The sequence below is a fragment of the Haliaeetus albicilla genome, chromosome 5 (genome assembly GCF_947461875.1).
Source record: "Haliaeetus albicilla chromosome 5, bHalAlb1.1, whole genome shotgun sequence".
NCBI lineage: Eukaryota > Metazoa > Chordata > Aves > Accipitriformes > Accipitridae > Haliaeetus > Haliaeetus albicilla.
In genome coordinates this window covers 44,129,255-44,148,489 of record NC_091487.1, presented here as the reverse complement: position 1 = coordinate 44,148,489, position 19,235 = coordinate 44,129,255, and the positions used below count along the sequence as shown (strand labels likewise).

The 19,235-nt window shown below is 44.8% G+C and overlaps 2 protein-coding genes across 5 annotated transcripts in view; one reads left to right on the top strand and one right to left on the bottom strand.

Annotated features, from left to right (window-relative positions):
- CKAP5 (cytoskeleton associated protein 5) overlaps positions 1 to 2,890 on the top strand; it is a 54,585-nt gene extending 51,695 nt beyond the window's left edge. For 3 of the 4 annotated variants that reach the window (XM_069784540.1, XM_069784537.1, XM_069784538.1), the window contains one exon: positions 433 to 2,890. In XM_069784540.1, coding sequence (XP_069640641.1) covers positions 433 to 687 — 255 coding nt within the window. In that variant the 3' untranslated portion in view covers positions 688 to 2,890. The remainder of the gene's footprint in view (positions 1 to 432) is intronic. The other variant, XM_069784539.1, reaches the window with a different exon arrangement.
- A 1,376-nt stretch (positions 2,891 to 4,266) lies between these two features.
- Positions 4,267 to 14,345, bottom strand: F2 (coagulation factor II, thrombin). Its single transcript, XM_009927583.2, has 14 exons — positions 14,203 to 14,345; positions 13,098 to 13,261; positions 12,070 to 12,094; positions 11,812 to 11,862; positions 11,258 to 11,363; positions 11,048 to 11,178; positions 9,075 to 9,371; positions 8,601 to 8,714; positions 8,187 to 8,313; positions 7,496 to 7,663; positions 6,990 to 7,163; positions 6,644 to 6,822; positions 4,976 to 5,046; positions 4,267 to 4,562 (listed from the first exon to the last, which is right to left on the bottom strand). Exons 1-14 carry the CDS (start codon positions 14,279 to 14,281, stop codon positions 4,419 to 4,421), a joined length of 1,830 nt encoding a protein of 609 aa, XP_009925885.1. The 5' UTR covers positions 14,282 to 14,345; the 3' UTR covers positions 4,267 to 4,418.
- Positions 14,346 to 19,235: the final 4,890 nt, after the last annotated feature.

The window sequence follows — 19,235 nt, the reverse complement described above, 5'->3', positions numbered from 1 at the left end:
CAGAGCAGATCTTACCAATCAATCCAAGTTTCCTCTTCTTGTTCCTCCAGAAGACTCACTGGCACATAGGCATGGACTTTCCTCTTGTGGTGTTAGAATTCAGGCTGTTCAAGACTGCAGCAGGCCATCTCAGTACAACGCTGGTCTGCTGTGAATTTTTGATCTTTAAAAACTAGTTCCTTTGTCCCTAATGACATTAAGCTAAACACGAACTACTTAAATGACAGGAATTGAGTAGTTAGCTTTGCATGGTTCTGACTTTGATGGCAACTGACTTTATCACTCCAGATCACCTGTGCTGCATTGCTCCTTCCCTTTCCTCTGTTTTTTTGGTGTTTGCTGTGAAGATAAAAAGCCATTGATTAAGGTTTTGTACTTCTTATATGGCTTTTGCCGTTATCTGTCTTAATGCATCACTTTCCTCCCCTATAGCAGGAAGACAGACCACCTCTGACATCTTTGCTCTCTAAACCAGCACTCCCTACAGTTGCATCCTCTACAGATATGCTTCACAGTAAGCTCTCCCAGCTCCGTGAGTCACGGGAGCAGTACCAACATCTGGACCTGGACTCCAATCAGACTCATTCCTCTGGCATTGGAACTACCCTGGCTTCACCCTCTTCTGCAGCAGCTAATATTGATGACTTGAAAAAAAGACTGGAGAGAATAAAAAGCAGTCGCAAATAGAGATGTGAGAGAGACAGCATCACTGTTGCTTGGGCTGTCTTCAGCTTTAGTTTACTAAACTAGAAGTCTTCATAGTTAAATGGCCTCATTTAGGCCTAATGTATACAAACTGGTTTATGTATAATACAGTGGATTTTGGGGGGTTGAGTCATTGTGGCACAAGTATTTGTACATACTCTGCTTCTCAGTGAGCATCTCTTTGACAATAGAAGGCTGTCTGTGTATTAGTTTTAGTGTACAGACCTGTAAACAACCATCCTCTTGCTCAGACTAGTTTCTCATAACTTGTTTTTTTATTTGTACAATTGTCTTTAAGATCTTTTCCTAGTTCTTAACTCTTAGAAGATCTTTAGTGATTTCACTTTTAATTTTGTGAATTCTTCTCCATGTAATCCTTGAACTGTTGATTCTGTATGGACACATGGCATGAAGTAACTAATTTAAGTGTCTTTTGTAAATAAAGTTTGCATTAACTATACCAGCCTCTGTAGGAACAGCAGTGACTGCTGGTTAGAGAAGTCACTCTCTATTCCTGAATGTTAGTGACTGGGCATCTAGAAATGGAGCTAAGCTATTCTTGACATGAACCTTGGGTTGACATGAACCTTGGGGTTTGGATATATTATAAGGAAGATGAGTGAACATATACTATCTGCAGGTGCAATCCTGAGACTTTGCACTCTTACTTCTATGAGCGGTAGTGCATTTTTTCATATAGTTGCTTTTTTGTTTTGGAACATGTTTCTGTAACTTGAGAGTAAGTTGAGAATATTTAGTTTGCTCAAATGCTTATTTTAAATTATCTAGTCCTTGTGATGCCTTTACCCAGATTAAGCATAGTCCCATGTGTGTACAAATGCTTTCTCTGAGGGAGCCTGCTGCTGTTGATATGGAATAGATTAGCAGTGATGTACAGTCAGTGGACTCATTTATCCTGAACTCATTTGGTTAAGCAGTCTTCCTTGTGCAGGTAGACCTCACCACCACATTTGTTTTGCTCTTAAAACATCTGATGTCAGTAAAGTCTGCTATTTTGTATGACTAAGAGACCTGGTAGTGCTAGTCTATGAAAGCTGTAGCTACCGTTTTTTTTGTAAGGGTGTCTTCTGATTAGCCTTTTTCAGAAGCTACAAGTATGAAGATTAATACATACACTGTGTAGCCTTTCTAACCCTTTCATCTCTAGGGAGGTGATGCATTTTCACCTCACTACCGCACTTCCATGTGAGAGCTGGTTGTGAAGCATAAATTGCACATCTGTTCCATAACTAAAACAGAGTTATTGAAGACTTGGACAGGCAGGCTTAAAATAGCACACTTCTGCTCTAGATTTTAATCTGTTCCATGTAACTGCTGCTTTTGTTGTTTGCTCTGTGGACCAGCAGTCTCTGCATTAGGGCCGTTACTGAAACTATCTTGCCTGATTACAGTAAAAATGTGGCTTTAAATTAGTACCTGTGCAACAGATCTATGCCAGAGCTTCTGCAAATGGCTGAAACCTTCCTTTTACAGGACCCCTAGGCTGGGGTTGCAGTTGACTTAATACTGCTTGGTGCTTATGGTGAGTTTGTACACTGTGATAGCAGGTGACTGGCGAGTGTTCTCCATCCTGTGTTAATTGACATGATGCCATTCATTGCTCCACCACCTCGATTTAGTAGTTGCAGTCTTCTCTCCTAACCTGAAGTGGGCATGCACTTTCTTGTGGAACAGAGCTGTATGATAAGTGGAGTTTTGGCCCTTATTGGTAAGTGCTGAGGTTTTTGTGCACTTAAACCGGGGCTGTTTGTGAATAGTTTGTTTTGGCTGGCACTAGAGTTACTGCCACTACCTCTCAATTACTAGCTGCTTTTTGAAACTTACTGATATTTAAATTAATCTGTATGTTCCTTTACCATGTCCAGCAGACGTTCTGAAGAGCTATTTGTTAATTAGCTCAGGATGTTAAAACAGCAAATGCCTGCAAACCTGCATAGAACTATTTTAAATTTGAAGCTGAATTGGAAGTGAAATACAGGAATAATTGAGTAGCAGAAGATATAGTTGCTTACTATGAATGAGTTTTTGCCCTGTGTCTCTGTAGTGTTTGGTTGGACTCAATATCCTGGGAGTTCTGAACTAAAACTTGTGCACATAAATTAATAAAGCCTAATCTTTAGCCCAGACAATGTTTAAATAACATTAAACTGAATTTTAAAAATGATTCCTCTGTATTGTTTGTAACAAGTCAGTATTAACAGTGACTTCAGAAGGTGTATGGTCCTGGTTCCCCTCTTAGGTATGTGATTTCTCACAGATTATTAGATAGCAGTGAAAGGGTGAGGCTAAAAATTTAAACATTAGAAAGGCTAAACATTTTCAGTGTCCGATGCCTGTGGTTATCAATGACTTCAAACAGTTGTGGAATTTGAGCTCTTGAGGTTTTTCTTCAGATGCCTTTGAGAGGTTGCTTTTATGCTTTCTTTGGGCAATCAAATTGGGCTGTCTTCAAGTGGGTTCCCAAATGGGTCATCTTCAAGGAGATGGCCAGACAGTAAGTGATTGATAACTTTATTTATATCCAACTAATTTCAGATAGTTACCTCTACTTTCACTTTTTCAACATCGTCACTCATGCTTTGTACAGAGTATTAAGCAGCAAACAGAATTTCACTGTTGCCTGTTTCTGTGACTTGATGGCACTGTGAATGAGGAGTTTAGGAATAGGGTGTCATAGGGAGCAAGGAGAGTTTCCAAATCTCATGATTACTTTAAGAGAAAACTGGGCTGAACAAATTGGCTAGTCAAGAGTATGGGTTCACTGATGTACTGCTGGGTCCTCAGCGGTCCACAAATTGCTGCTAAAAAGGAGTTCACGAAAGAACTGAAGCTTCTCTTGGGCGTGATCCCTAAAAAGGCTTTATAAGACAACCAAACTGGTATAGTGCAGGATGCTTCTATTGGAGGCCCTTTGACAATGACTGTGTATGAATTGCTTCCTTCTGACTCTCACTATGCAGGTGGAAAATACACTCTGAGGACCCAGCACCACCTGCCAGGTAGAAAATTACTGCCATACAGTAATGGAAGTGCCACTTAATGTATTCGAGCCCATATTCCTCTCTAGGGTGAATTGCATACAGCTGGCATCTGTAACTTTCTAAGACACTAACCTTGAAAACAGTGGTGCTGGTACTTGTTTGCTCTTATAGCTGAGAACAATTTCTGTCTTACCAAAACAGGTTATAGTTGCTTTACTTCTGACATTGGTATTGGTGTTCTGTGTAATGCCACTGTTACTGTAGGGTGATTATCTCCAGAATGTTCTTGGCTCAATTTCTAGAATAGCAAATGAGTTGACTTGAAGCGAGGAAATGGACAGTGCCTGGGGCCACAGTTGTGCTTGCTGTGACTGCCTTAAGGCCATCATCTGAGGTCTAAAATCTGTTGATGATTATAGCTGATAGAAGGGAGGAGAATTTGTTTGAAGCACAACAGGTGATTAGCAGTACAACTAGAGGCATTCTGTTGGTACTCCTGGATACTGTGATGGGTTAGATTCAAGGGCAACTAAACTCAGCATGAACAAAAGGAAGAAGCTGGTTTTGAGAACTTTTATTTTTAAGGGAGAACGCTTCCCTTTGTCGAGTTGTAAGGCTATAACTGTTTTACTTCAGGTTCTTCTATGCTTATGTTTTTAAGAAGTGGGAGCATTGTAGCAAAACTGAGAGCAAGCAAGGTAAACGATTCCTCTATCGCCCATGTTTTTCAATGGCTTTTCGCATCCACTTTTTCAGGCGGAATACATGGGTATAAAATCCATATTTGCCGTCTCGGTCACAGCCTTCTCCCCATGAAACTATTCCCACTTGATACCAACGGTTGTCATCTGGGTTCTAAAGCAAAGAAAAATGGGATTGGCACAAGGAACAAGAGACTTTCAGATCTAAGCTTTGTATGCACCCGAGCCTGTTTAGTGATGAATACTACTTTGGAATTCAGACTGGCATCTACTAGATAACATAGCTTATTGGAGTAATTTTGTCTCTACTCTTAAACCTCTAAGTGAGAATTGGCAATCACTCACGCTTTCTGCAGCTATCTCCGTATGTGCTGAGAATTCAGTACAGAAATGGGGCTGGATGACTGCAGGATTCATCTCAGTTGCTCAGCTTGGACATGAGATGGGTTTGCTTCAGCCACTTGGCAGTCTCCATCTCTGCTGCCATTTTTTTAGGCTATTATGAAAGTTCAGCATAGCACAAACCTTGCTCCATATGTTTTATGAGCTTGAACTTGTTGAACATACCTTCATTACAAAAGGTCCCCCACTGTCCCCTTCACAGGCATCTCCTCTCTTTGAGTCTTCAGGACTGTAACCTACAGGCAAGAAGAAAGTTGGACATTTGAGTGTAGGGAGAGTGGCTGGTTTTGGCCATCTTTTCTTTGAAGTACTGCTGCATAAATTTTCTGAGAGCCATGAGACTGCTTACTGCTTCTGCCAACTATTGGACTTCTAAATTTAGAAAACTGCTTTGTTTCTTATGTTATATGTAGAACAGCTAACTCTGCTTCTGTCTCTGCAACATTCCTGAATCCACCATATTCTTCCACCCTCTGTGCTCTCATTCCTGTTTTCTTTCATCAGGATTGCTGTTAGTGTCAGCTGCCACTGTGTTAAACAGCTGTAGCTTGAGCTACTGTGCCTTTCCCTTCTCTTAGAAACTTCTGTGTGTGTAATATTCCATGTACCCTGTTCTTTCATTCTATTTACTATAAAGACCCATTGTTGTCCTCACTTTCACCTTCCTGTCATTCTGCAGGCTCTGCTCTTTCTCTCCCCCAACTGACTATCTTCCTACAGTCTTGCTATGAAGAGGAAAGGGATTTCACTTTAATTCCTGATGAACTAGACAGTATCTTTGCATTTTGCCATCACCTGTGTCTCCCCTTTTCTGCTGTATGTCTGCATCTCAGCTATTTTTCAAGAATGTTGCCTAGAAAAAGAAACCATAAGAACACTGTCTTGTCAGTATGCTCATAAAATTGGCTTCCTTACTAACTCAAGCAATTGTGTGCGTTATTAGAGGCAAGCAGCACAAGCTCCATCAAAAATTGTTGGAGATTTGTTTGTAGGAGCTGAAAGTCTGCACAAATGAAAAATACAGCAGAAAGTATTAAACCAGTACATAAATGCATAGTCTCTTTGTATCTTGAATTCTGTGTTCACTTATATTCTTTCTTAAAAAGGGTATAATGCCAGAAGAGATGTAGGAAGGTACACCAAGGATTATGGGAAGTATGGAATGCCTTCTATATTAGGAAAGATTAAATAAATGCTTCTCAACTTGGAAGAGAAATGGAGAGCTGTAAAGGGTTCATAAAATAGCATATGATATGGAGAAGAAGTATTTTTTTCTTAAGTTATGAGTATAGATGTGTAGGTCTTCACATTTATTAGACAGGAAACTTGCCAGAACATGAGGAATTACATTTTTCACATATGCATAACTAATCTGTGGAGGCTGTTGCCACAGAAGTTGTGGGTGTTAAGTATGAATAGGCTCCAAAAGGTTGAGACAAGCTAGTAGAGAAGAAGGGGTTGTTTGGCTACTGCGTAGGATAACTGGTGTGCAGCCTTTAATTTAGGAAGTTGCTGAACTGTTCCATATACTGGTGAAAAGATAATTTTTTATGTGCCTGGTTCTCACACAGCTGTTGCTGATATCTAGCAGAGTGGTGCCATTAGGCTAGTTAGCCTGACATAGCATGGTGTTACAAACTTTATTCATAGCTTTAAGTTCTCCAGCCCTCTTGTCTTCTGAGAGCTGAAAACATTCTTATCATAGGAAAGTTATTCTTTATGGAGGGCACTCGCAAATTTATCAGAAAGTAACCTTGCTGTGTGAGGCCCACCAGGAGCTCAGAGCCCTTGTCTCCTGAGGCAAGTTGGCCTTGTGTCTCTAGTGCTACTTACCTGCACAGAACATGTTGTCAGTGACTTTAACTTTGGTGGATGCCTTGCAGATATCTTGGTCTACAATGGGCACATTGAGTTGTTGCAGAACTGTGGGGAGGTTGCTTGGGCTAGTGGCCCATGTTTCTTTCAAGTTTCCCCAACCAGTTACTCGCCCTTTGTAACCTGCCAGCATCAGCCTGTGGAAGGAAGCATTGAGTATTATCAAATGTATTGTAGCAGCTTTCTCCTGCCTGGCTTTCTTGCTGCAAATAGCCTAAATAAGGCATCTTTTTCTGTCTTTTTTGAAGGCCCGAAGGAGGCTTTTGTAGCCTGTATTTTTAGGACTGTGGGACAGTCTCCTCACCTCTGCACAACCTCTTTGGTAGGCAGGCAGACAGGATGGATGTAGTCACTGAAGATGACGGGTCTCTTCAAGTGCATGAGTGCAATGTCTCGGTCCATGTTCTCTTTCCAGTTGTACTTGGGATGGATGATGATTTTATCTAACAGAGCAATCTTCTCTATATTCTTTTCATATCTGAAATAGTCATGAAGGAAAGAACTCGCTGTACAGTAGCAACTGAGAGTCTTCTGGGGTTCATGATGCTCTCAGGTGCTTTGTACCCTCTGAGACAATACTGTCTTTACCCTGGAGCTCCCCTTTAGACTCTCCATGCTTCTGCCCTCCCTTCCACTTTCACCTTTAGGATCAGCAAGAGCAGCAAATGACAGCTCCATTCGATCCTGTTATTGAGAGGCATGTGATATTGTTTATGTGCTTCCTTGGATACTGAATGATAGCCCAACCTCATTGTATCTCATTACTCCAAAAGGAAGGCTGGTTCACTCTTGCTTCACTCAAGCTCTTACTTTGCCCTTATGTGCTTGCCAATCCGCACCAGGATGTCGTTTGTAGTTAAGTTCTTGTCCCATGGTGGATAGTAAAGACAATGAGCAGCAGTCAAGATCCAGCTGTCACTGATGAGGCTGGCACCACACAGCAGCTCTTGAGGACTCTTTTTGTAGAGCATCACCTGCCTGAGAGACAAGGAGGAAGGAAGACTTAGCAGGACTACAGGCATGGCTGGCTGAATGCGTCTTGGTGTCATGCAGCAAGAGCAGAATTTGCAGTGAGCAGGGAAGAGCGTTGCGCTGCGCTATACTGACAAAGACAACTGTGTAAGTGGGTCTCTAGCAGAAGTTTTCCCTGGACATGTATATTCTATGTAGTAGGCTATTTATCCTATTTCCTTCACCTGGAGAAGTTTCTCATTCTCTCTGCTCCAGCAAAACTGGGAAGAGGAAGAGACGAAGATGAAACACAGCACTCTTGTTCCTAGATGGTTGCGTACTTTAGATGGTTGCATACTTGGCTCAAGAGGAGAGTTTCTTTCCAGCTATTCTAGTACTGCCCTGTCAACCACTTGGAGAAGCTTTTGATTAGAAGCCATAATGCCCACCTGCTGCCTGAGATGGAAAAGCCCTTTTATTTTCCCCTGCTTGAACTGAAGAGAAGGGAGACACAATTCCCTGTGAAGGCCTATGCAAAGATAACACTTACCAGGGGGAGCTGCCAACTTCTGCGTCATCCCCATGGACAACTCTGCCTCCTATGTAGGACTCCAGCAGCTCCTTCTCACTTTTGTCCATTACCTTTTTCTTCTCAAATAAAGGACGAGTGCCGCAGTCTGAAAAAATAGGCAATCTGGCTTTGTTACTCTACCTGATTCACAGTGGAAAAATGTTGTCTGCAGTCAGCATGCTAAGCTGGAAGAGCCTAGGAAGGAAGTGCTTGCTAGCTCCATGATCATAACTGGAAATTGACTTTGGAGGGTCCTTCAAGGAATTTAAGTATCTCCCCCTGCTTTTGACAGCATTTGGCAAGCTGGTGTTTCTGAGGAACAGTGAGTGCCCTGTGGGATGAAGCTGCAGTCTTTCTACAAACTGTGGTGCTGTATCTAGAGTTTTTGCTCACCTGCTTCGCCTGAGCCAAAAGTTTTGTCATCAAAGAAGGTTTTGAACTCTTGAGGAAGGGTAGTACGTCCTGATATTCCCTCCAACTGTTCATTCCCATCCTCTAGCGAGCTGTCTGAGAGGGACAGAAAGACAAACATGATAAAGGGCCTAGCTGCAGTTTCCATAATTATCAGCAATGTAAATGTTCCTTTTGACACACAGTGGGTCTGATGGAGAAATGATGTTTTAAAACCACTGCTCTTTTTAATGCTCCTTGTCCACCATTGTGAGTTTTCAGGGAGAAGAGAACACCTGAGAGACGTAACGGCTCTACATGTGTATGGCAGGTTGGTATGTGTGATATTTGGACAAACAGGACTTCCACATGCATGGTGTGCATGCTTCCTTGTCTGTGCCTCCCAGGCCAAGCACTTCACCCTGGTTTGCCACTGCCTCACAAGTGTGCCTACCCAAACCAATGCAGGCTTCTCACCGCAGTAGTGCAGATCACAATATTCAAAGTTGGGTGGTTCATCTGTGACACACCAGACACCCTCGTCATCTCCGTCTGGATTCCGACAGTAATTCTCCAGCAGTTTCACCTCTGGGTCAATGTGTTTTCCATGGAGCACCTCTTTGGCTTTCTCAGAGTTCCATGGCAGGCACTTGGCTCCAGACACAGTGACTGAGAGGGTCCCAGTGTAAAGCATGCCTTTTTCTTGTTCACAGGGTCCCACTGGCGCTGGTGGTGTGACCCGTGGAGTAAATTCAACTGTTGTCCTTTCTTGGCCTGGAAAGACAGAGCGCTGTGATTTAAGCCATAGCTTTGCACTCAGAAGCACTGTTAGCAAATAGCACCAGAGCCCTTTTATTAAAGCCCAGAGTTCCAAGGGCCATCCCATTATGTTTGGGAGCTCCCACTATGCTCCCATGCATGTGGTGGCCCTCTACAATATTGCAGTGTCAGAGGCAGCTCTTTCAACAGGAGGTAAGGTGAGGCTGGCATGATTCATCATACTTCTCTCTGCCACTAAGATGTGAGGGACAATATCGTGTTCCTTTCTGGGGTATCTTTGAGAGCAGTTTAAGGGGTGGGTAGGTGCCTCAGGCATCATAGTGCTGCTGTGTTAGAGCCTCCAGTGCCTTTTTCTCAAATGCGTAATGAGACCATATTTGGGGGAGCCTCTTACCATGATATGCTACTAAAATAGCAAATTTAACTTTTGCCAATGTTTCGATATCTAATGATAAGAGAAAAAATTTCCTGCCAGACTTTCTACACTTTTTCTTGCAAGTGTCCTAATGGCTGCAAGCTTTAAGCAGCATTTCCTGAGTGAGTGGGCACCAGATAACCTGTTCTGCGCAGTTGCTTGGCCTCAGGCTGCCTTTTCCTTGTGCACTGGGGGAATCCCCGTGTGAAGAGATGCCCTTGGTTTGACCACTTGCCCTGGGGCACAACAGCCACTGAGCAAGTAGCATGCACCTTAACTGGTGAGGCTGCTTCTGTGTGAGATTGACTCATGTCAACATGATTGCAAAGGAACTGTGCACAAAGCCAAGGCTTTTCTAGTCCTGCCATATCCGTGCACGTGTAAGTGTAACAGTGAGCTACTGTAGGTCAGAAACTAACTACTGAACAGAGATAGTACAGATGCCTGCTCACTCCAAAGCAGAGCAGTATCTCTTTCCAGTTTGCCGTATTGCAGACCAGGGTGATGGTAATGATTTTTAAAACTTCAGAACATGCCGTGGTCAAAATGGTTGCTGACCTCTCTGACTTTCACTTGTAAGAGTTGTTGCCTTTAGTCTCTACTTTTGGAAGAGAAACTTCTGCTATGAGAAGGTTCTCTGCTTTCTACTGGTTTCTCTGAGACAGAGGACAAGTCCCAGGGGAGACGGCTCTCTATTTTGAAGAAGTGGGAACATATAAGTGTAGGGGGATGGTTCTCCATCCTGTTAAATGCAATGATGAGAGAAGGGCATCTTTTCTTGAGGTTGTGGGTATTAAACTGCACCCTTCCGTATAAGTGAACATTAAGGCAGGCAGTCGAGCACAAGCTGTAGTGGTTTTGTCCTAAAGGTGGGAATTCAGACCAAAATAACCAGTATGACTCATTGCTGTCACAAATTAGAGGCAGCTGAGCCAGAATTTTGGGGTGCTCCTGACTGGCAAAACTGTAGTAGATTCCAGGGGACCACTGATACTGGATTTAATTTAGATCTAGATTAGTGTAGTCTAGAGAAAACAGCATGTTAGAGGAATTTAGATGTACGGGCAACTCAAATGATTTTTCCTCCTCAGCTCCTTTATCTTTTAAGATGCAGCTCTTCTACTCCAACTGACCTTTGTTCATGTAAGATCCCTCCATCCTAACCCTCTCCCCTTCCTTGCCACATTTAGTATCAGTCTCAGCGCGGTGTTCTCTGCCAGTGAAGGGCTTGCTGGGGCATAGTGCAGAGGCATACCACACACTGGGATGGGACACTCCTCCCGTTCCACTGTTGGGTCTCGGGTGTAGCACCATGGGCCTTCTGAGTTGTTGTCTGGGTTCCTGCAGTAGTTCTCAATGAGGTTGGGATAAACGGTGGCATTAAATCTATGAGAAAAAGCTGGTTAGGCTAGGAAGGAAGGACACACTGGAGAACCCTTTAAGAGTATGCAGGAGATTAACTTACTTAGGTATATGTGGATATTTGCTTGTCCACACTTGACATTCAATCCCTGATTTGGTGTAGCTAATTGTCCCCCGATAGTTCTGGCCCGGCCCAAGAGAGCAGTTACCTGTCAAAATCCCAACACGGTGTAAGCCAGGGCCAGTGGAAATGGACGTTGCGTTTTTCAAGGCCAGAGGTACCATTCCCCCAAATCCCTTTAACTTTTGTGCAGGCTCATGCATGCAACAAGCATTCTCTTCATGGGGTGGGAAGAGCACACAGCTTAAGCTCTCTCTGTCTCATCAGAGGGAGCTTGCCCTGAGGCTCTGTGCTGTGCTTTGGCTGTAGGTGCAGGTGCATGCTGTTTCAATGGGGGAGTTAGGCTGTTTGTGAAATGGTTAATGGGGAAATAGAGGGGGAAAAAAGAATTTCAAACTCCCCTCCTGCTATTTTTCTTTCTAATCAGACGGCTTCACCATCTTTAGATTATTTCTTTTTTCCTTACAAACTCTGCAGGAAGCAAGTTCCTGGCACTCACTGTGTCTGGGACATTGAGGTCAATATGAATTTCTTACCTTCTAGACAAGCATCCAGAAGTGTCCTGGACTTTCTCAGGCCCTGACATACTAGCAAAATAAGAAGAAAGAAACACATTATATGAAAGGAATCCGAGTAAGCATCATAGTTTGAACTAGTTTATCATCTAGGGACAAAACACAAATGCTTTGTCCTGGAAAGTGAACTCTTGTAAGAGGGTAGGGAGCCATCTCTCCAGAATAGGACAGGGCATCCTAAGGGGTAGCTTAGCACCTGCAGGACTTGAAGAAACTTACCTTGGTATTTTGACCAAAATGCTTCCTGTAAAAAAAAAAAAAAAAAAAAAAAAAAAAAAAATTATTATATATTTAAGAGTAGAGACACAGAACATCAAACATTGCTTAGCTGCTGCAATTCAAAGCAGTAGGGGCATGCCCCATCACAACAAATGGAACAAACTAACCTAGCTCAGTTGATATCAATTACTATGCAGTCCAACAAAGCAAAAAATCTGATATAAAACCACATTCCCACTCATCAGACTCAGGAATTGAGAGTACTGTTGATTCTAAAAAGACCAAAGATGCTTACAACCTTCATCAACCTGCAGAGGAAGCAGTGCCTGGGCTACAGTGCAGAAGCTCGAGGAGCTGAACCTAGAACTTCTAAGGCTACAGCTCACATGTAGATCCAAAGAGCTGAACAATACCTACATCTCTGCTGTGCAGCCTGGAGGTGATTGCTTTAGAAATACTCCACACAGAGGTTGTATCTTGCTGGCTTAGGCTCCTCGCTGTTTATCTGTTTGATGATGTATTCTTGGGTGTGGAATTCAGCATGGATACTGGCCTTGGGGCTAGGAGTAGATCCCCAAAGGATGCAGAACAAATTTAGCAGAGTCAGCGAGTCTGGAAGCCAGAAAACGGGACAGACTGCAAAAGCTTCAGCTCAAAGGAGCCTGAGGCACCTGCACTCAGTGTTTGGTTTCTAAGCCAAATCTTTTGTGAGTGTCTGGGACTGTGGGAGTTGAAATGTGTGCAGCACCATGCTGAACTAGTGGAAGATGCAATTCAGGATTGATGGGAAGACTCTCCTTTTAACGTCATGCTTAAAATAGAGGTGGGGGGAAAGAACTCAGAGTGGCTCCGGGAGGGAAAGCCCCTAAGAAAACCTAAGCTCTCCCGGTGGCACCCATGCATCAGCCTGATCTTTGGTTCACAGAATTGAGTCTTAAGACCCCAGCCCCTGGCTGTGTGTGTGACCTGCTGGTCTCTCACTACAGGGGTCAGCTGAGGGAAAATTTCCTGGGAACACTCATACATACCGTCTGAACGGTGGATTCAAGGGCTTCAAAAGCCTCCTCGTAACTGCATGTCTCCTCCAAGCACTCTCGTTCCAGGTTTCCCTTAAGCATCTCTTCCAGAAATCCCTTGTTGGCACGTCGTGGGCGCTTGAGCAGTGACAGTGCCTGCCCCTTTTCCAGGAAAACTACCGGGTCAGAACACTGCCAGTCAAAGGGGTGCTCGCAGCAGGAGGGCCCCTTTGTCTCTCCTTGCAGTTTCCAAAAATCATACACAGCTGATGTGATGATCCCACAGCCCAGCCTCCCCTAGTGCACCATACAGAAAGGAGAAGCCCTGTCAGGTCTACATCATGATCAGAGCAGGCTCTCTATAATTCATTAATCGGGGCTCACATTACATAGGAAACAGAAGTGACAGGAATCCTCTGCTACCCTCGGCAAAGCTGCTGTGCTCATTTGCAGTTAGGCAGAGGTTTGTTTGCTCGGAGCCTGCTACTGCTCCCTGCCAGCCACTATATTTCTGTCTTGCCAACTTCAGACCACTGCGATAGGCACAGCTTGGTTCCATCTTCGTGTTCAGAGACCCTGATTTGAGACCTGCAGACAGGTCTTCCCCCACACAGCAGTGGGTCAGAGAGGACTTAACCTCATATTAAGGAAAGATAGATGAATTAGAGGCTCTGATAAGAGAAAAGGAGCAGCGAGCAGGAAGGCAGCGTACTGTGTATGACCTAACGTTTAGATAAGGGACAGCTGGGGAGGCAATGGAGAATTGCAGCCACTCAGGTCAACTGGGGAACGGTAGCCCAAAAAGGCCCACAGTTGCGTTACACATGGTCCTGGACTAAGGCACGTTCCCCTTCCCCGCCGTCTCCCAGGTGACCCACAAAATCCACTGAGCTGTTGTCACCAGTTGCTGGATGCTGCTGCATCCTCCCGAGCAGGAAAGCCCTATGCTCACTCCACTCTCAGCACCCTTTCACTCCCAACTTCAAGCGTTTAGAAGGTCCTCCTGCCTTACCAAGAAAACCTGCCACCGGCTTCACCCCTGGAAAGAAATAACCCCATCTTTCTTCCTCCTGTCACCCACTGGTACCGTCCTTCTCCCTGTGCCATTGAGTCTTACCTTCGGCATGGCTCAGCGTGAGGTGTAGAAGGCTGGAAAAGAGCAGGCCCCTCAGCATGCTGGTTTTGTTGCGTGCCATGCTGTACAGCCCTGGCTGCAGGGGAAATGCAAAGGGAGCAGAATAAGCAGAGTCACAGCCCCACTGGGTTAATATTGAACCAGAATGAAGAAATAGGTCTCCAGAGGTCATAGTGTGTCAGGGACAGTGGAACTGAGGCTCCTCTTATCCCTCCTCTCTTGGGATCTCTCCTTCCCTTCAGGGCATCTTTATTTTCTTACTTAATTGGCAGAAGCCAAGCAAAACGTCTCTGGATCCCCACAGGACTAAAATTAGCATCCCATTTCATAACAGGGAAGATGGCATGAGGAGCAAGAGGACAAGCTTGTCCCAGGACACAGGGAGAACTCGGGCTGGCACGGCGAGGTCTCTGTCAGCTCACAGCCACCCCAGCCAGAGCAGCTCGCTCCTTTTCCCAGTGCCGCTCCACTCCCGTGCAGCTCTTCACACCATCACTGCCTCCCCACTGCGCTGGCTTGGGTCCCTGCCGCTGACTTTTCTCGGAGGCTGTACTCTAGTAGCCTTGCATGCAGCAGGACTTTGAGAGCTCCTTAGCCGTTCCCAGTCCTTATCCTCTTTTTAGCTGCAAGCCCCCCCACCCCTGACTTTTTCCCCCTAGAGTCCAGCTGTCTTTTCTCCCTGCAGTTATCAGCAAGCTCAGACCCAAATATTTTGGCACCAGAACACACAGGCTAAGCCTCCCCGCCTTCTCCCTCAGCTATGCCAAGGGGATGCCTGCGACAGCCCATGTGGAATTTAAATTTTCCTCCCAGTTAGGTCAGCAATGCCATTGGCAGTGCATACTTCCCACTGCGTTACAATTCCCAGCAGAGTGGAGGAGAGAGAAGCCGCATGAAGTTTGGGCTCCCCCTTTTATTCCTACCCCAGGGGAACATGCAAAAGTACATCCAAAGGGAAACAAAAGCTCTAACGAGCAAAGAGCTAGCATGCCCGAAGCGAGCCAGGAAAACAAGGGCTTCCAGGAACAGGGAGGCAGAAATAGTCTGGATGTCATGACATCAGCTAATAAGTCAAGAACTGGGCTATCAGAGCTGGGAAAGCTCTAATGATTCCTACAGCAAGCAGAAAATTGGCAGAGTGAGAAACCAGCAGAAAGCAGGGCAGGGTGGGGGTAGTCTCAGGAACTGCCACATGGCACAGAAGTGCTTTCTGCCAGCAGGGAGCATGTTTTGTGCTGTGCCTCTGTGCAGCAGATACATCTGTAATGTTTATCTCCATAGAAGGAGTGCAAATATTAGCATTAGGGTGGCTGAGGAATGACTCTGTGGCCACTGGTACAAAGAGCAGTTGCAGAGGCTCCCTCCCTCGTCTAAGAGTATCTCCTGTTCTCACCCACACACCCTAGATTTTGGAGAGACACCTTTAGGAATGGCTGGGATGCCCTGGGTGGAGATGACCTGGGTGGAGGAGTGCGTTCGCACAGGATTAGGCACAACCCTACAAACACCCCGTGTTACTTAGCAGGGGAAGAAGTGTTTAGGTGGAGCACACAGGCAGGGACAGGAAGGAGAGGTCAGGGCACAAACAGGTTTTGGAAGAGTGGTGAAATCAGAGCCGCTGCCGTCGTCCCACGCAGCAGCCACCACCGCTCCTCGCTGTGGGAGGAGGCACAAACAGCCCAACATTTGTGTAAGCTGTCAAGCAGAGGGCCTTACTCAGCTGATGGGGGAAGAGGATAGCAGCAAGGGCAGTTTCTTTAGTGTCTATATGGTAATTTGGTTTTGGTCTCACATTGCAGTGGGACAAATGACCTCAGGGCTGCTTTCATCAGGCATAATTATGCAAGCCCATATGGACTTGAAAGCAGGGAAGAAATACCACTGCAGGGAGACTGCCACCCACCCCCCCAGCTGGAGTGATGAGAGACAGATGCTGCTGTGGTTTATGGAGGTGTGATGCTAGTGTTCATTATGGATCCCAATAGGAAAGGTACCCAGACTCTGTAATGTATTGATTAAAACACCATTTGTTGGGGATAACATTAGAAGGCAAAATGGGATAATATTAGATAACGTTACAGCCCTTCAGATGCTGGGAACACCAAGTAGTACAGCATCAGCCCATGCCACGCTGCAGATAGTGTCTGTGCTGAAGTTCACCAGTGTCATGGTCTTCAGGGCTTCTGTAGGATTTTCTTGGAAGTAAACAACTCTGTCATTTCTGCTGTCAATCAAAAGGATGTTCACGTAAGAATGTGCTGCTTCACTCTAAGATAAAGACAAGGACACAGTGGTAGCATCATCACCAGGTGCCAAGCACAAGCAATCTGTAGGCTCCCCAGTTAGGTTGAGCCAGCAAAGTTTATCCTACAGCCAAGTGGTATGTGCAGCACTGGCCTGCACCTTCTCATGTCACCTTACGTGGATCACCAGAGTATTTCCCTTCATAAGAGCTTCCAATATTCCCAGTTACTTTTTTTTTTTAATTCCTGCATCTCTTTCTGTCTCTTCTTTATAATAACCAGGCAGCCTTTACACTGCAGCTTAAATCAACGTTATTATATTTATGCACAGATTTTTACCATCTTCTTGTCTTTCCTTTACAGGAAAGGTGTTAGCATCTTCCATGGTGTCTTGCATTGTATAGGGTTAACTTTAAACAACACTAGAATACAGTAGTTAGTTAAGCTTGGTTATCAGACAGGTATGAATATCCTCTAATACTTACCTATGCCATCTTCCTTTAATGTTACTTCTGTTCTGGTTCCTACATTCATTCTGTTGCTTAAGCACTTGTTGAAAAAAAAAACCTTACTGAAACCAGCCGTTCCGTCACTATGTCTGGCTGCTTCTTTTCCAGTTGCCGTCCCTCTTTCCCTCTGTGAAACAGGACAAACCCATCTACCAGGGCCATTAAGTTGTTAACTGTAACTGCTGAAACTTTTTCTCTCAAGATTACTCAAGGTTACATCCATCACTTAAGTTTCAACTACTTCTTTACATTGGTTTTGCTTTATAATTGGAGATTTTCGCTACATCCTGGGACATTTTCCAGCCCTTTCTGGTATCTTACAACAATGTTAGTAATTAAAGATGCTGGCTCTTCACATTATAACCTTTTTTTTTGTTCTGTAACATGCTTCTAGAGCTCCTCTCTGTTTCTCCCATTCTTGTGGTTAGCCTCTGCAGTAGGACAGCGTGCATCAGCTATCACCTCTCCAAGGGCTTTGACTTCCACCCCTTGAACATTTAACTCTTCCATCTGTTCACTGTTCCTGGAAGCAACTTTTTATCATTTCCATTTTCTTTCTGCCTTCACCCACCCATGAGTGATGGATGCTATTTTCTTTCTTAGGGTAAGAGAGTTGATATTCATACCTTTACCCTCCCAGAGTTATGGCTTTCAACACAGCTGGGAGTTTTGATCTCTTTCCCTCTGTGAGCTGACTCATCTTTTTAAGTGAAGAAAGCCTTTGGCAAATGTTTATTTCCTATGTAACTATTTTTCCAACTTCCAGGGAGCTGAGTATGGAGGGTTTGGCCTTGGCCTATTTTCTTGGGCCTTTGTCTGCTCTGTGACGGATAGTTTGCTGTTTCAATAGTTGGGGTATTTCTGAATATGTTCCTGAAGCAAGTTACACAGTTTGATCACCAATTGTACACTTTGAATACAATCACAAAGGATGAATCCCCCATCCCCTCATACAGGGGTTCCCCTGTCCCTGAGGAAACACCTGGGTCAGGTTTAAGCCAGTTTACAAGTTGGCCGAGGATTTAACCCTGGCCGTGGTGTGAGGTTTAAGTGTAACGCTTAAGTTTATATGCATGCCCGACACCTGGTGAGGCCCTGCCAGCACGAAGGACCCCAACCATTCGAGAGACCTGTGCACTTGTCGCCCCGGAGCGTTGCAGCAGCACCCCGAAGCCTTGGTGAAGCCCTGTGAGCATGGTGGAGCCCCACCAGCTACGAGACCTGTGTGCTCACTGCCTGAAGCTGTAAGGGTAACAGGTACACAAGATCTCCAGCCAGCCAGGTGATCCAGGTGTCTGCCGCCCTGAAGTGTAATGATTATTGGCATTATAATGCAGCATACTGTGTGACTGGACCCCGTGCCAGCATATGGGACCAGGCAGGCACCCATCCTTTTCCTCGCTATCTTTCTTCCAGTAAGGCGTTTCTCACCAGGATCCTGCCAGCTCCACCAAATGTAATGCACCGGTGCAAGTGTTTGTTACGGATCCCAGTAAGAAAGGCACTCGGAGCCCATAATGTATTAATTAATTAAAATACCATTTTGGGGACATAACACAAAAAAGGGGTATAGCATTAGATAATCCTACATGCCTTCAGATGCTGCAAACATCAAGTTGTACAGCATCAGACAGATACGTAGTCAGGCCATGGCACACTGCACAGATCCCATCCATGTTCACCAGCATTGTGGCCTTCAGGGCTTTTATAGCATTTTCTTAGGAGTAAACAACTTTATTCATCATTTTGCTGTCAAGCAAAGGGTTGTTCACATAAGAACATGCTGCTTCTAAGATAAAGACAAAGACGTGGTGGTGGCATCACCAGGTGCCCAGTGGGAGCCACCTGTGGGCTCCTCAGTCAAGATTAGCCAGCTAAGTTTATCCTGCAGCCAAGTGATATGCGCAGCACAGACCTGCCCCTACCTACTCAGATCAACTGTTAGGTGAATAATGTTTCTGTGAAGACCTCCTAATTCACAATTGCTCCTACTTTTTCTCTCCTATTATCTCAGAATAAAGAAGGTAGTCACAGGTCAGCGGATTATGCAATAGGGGCCTGGATTCTCCCCTTCCCCCAGTTGTTTCCCCTTCTCTCCCAGTTCTGCTGTGACAGAGGGCACATGCTTCAAACACAGCACATGAGCCTAGCTCCAGCGAGAACACTTTGCAGCTGTGTCAATATTTGAAAACTGCCAACAGTTAGTTAGGATAGGCACCAAAGGGAGAGCAGTAGGAAGCACTGCTACTTCAAATACAAGCCC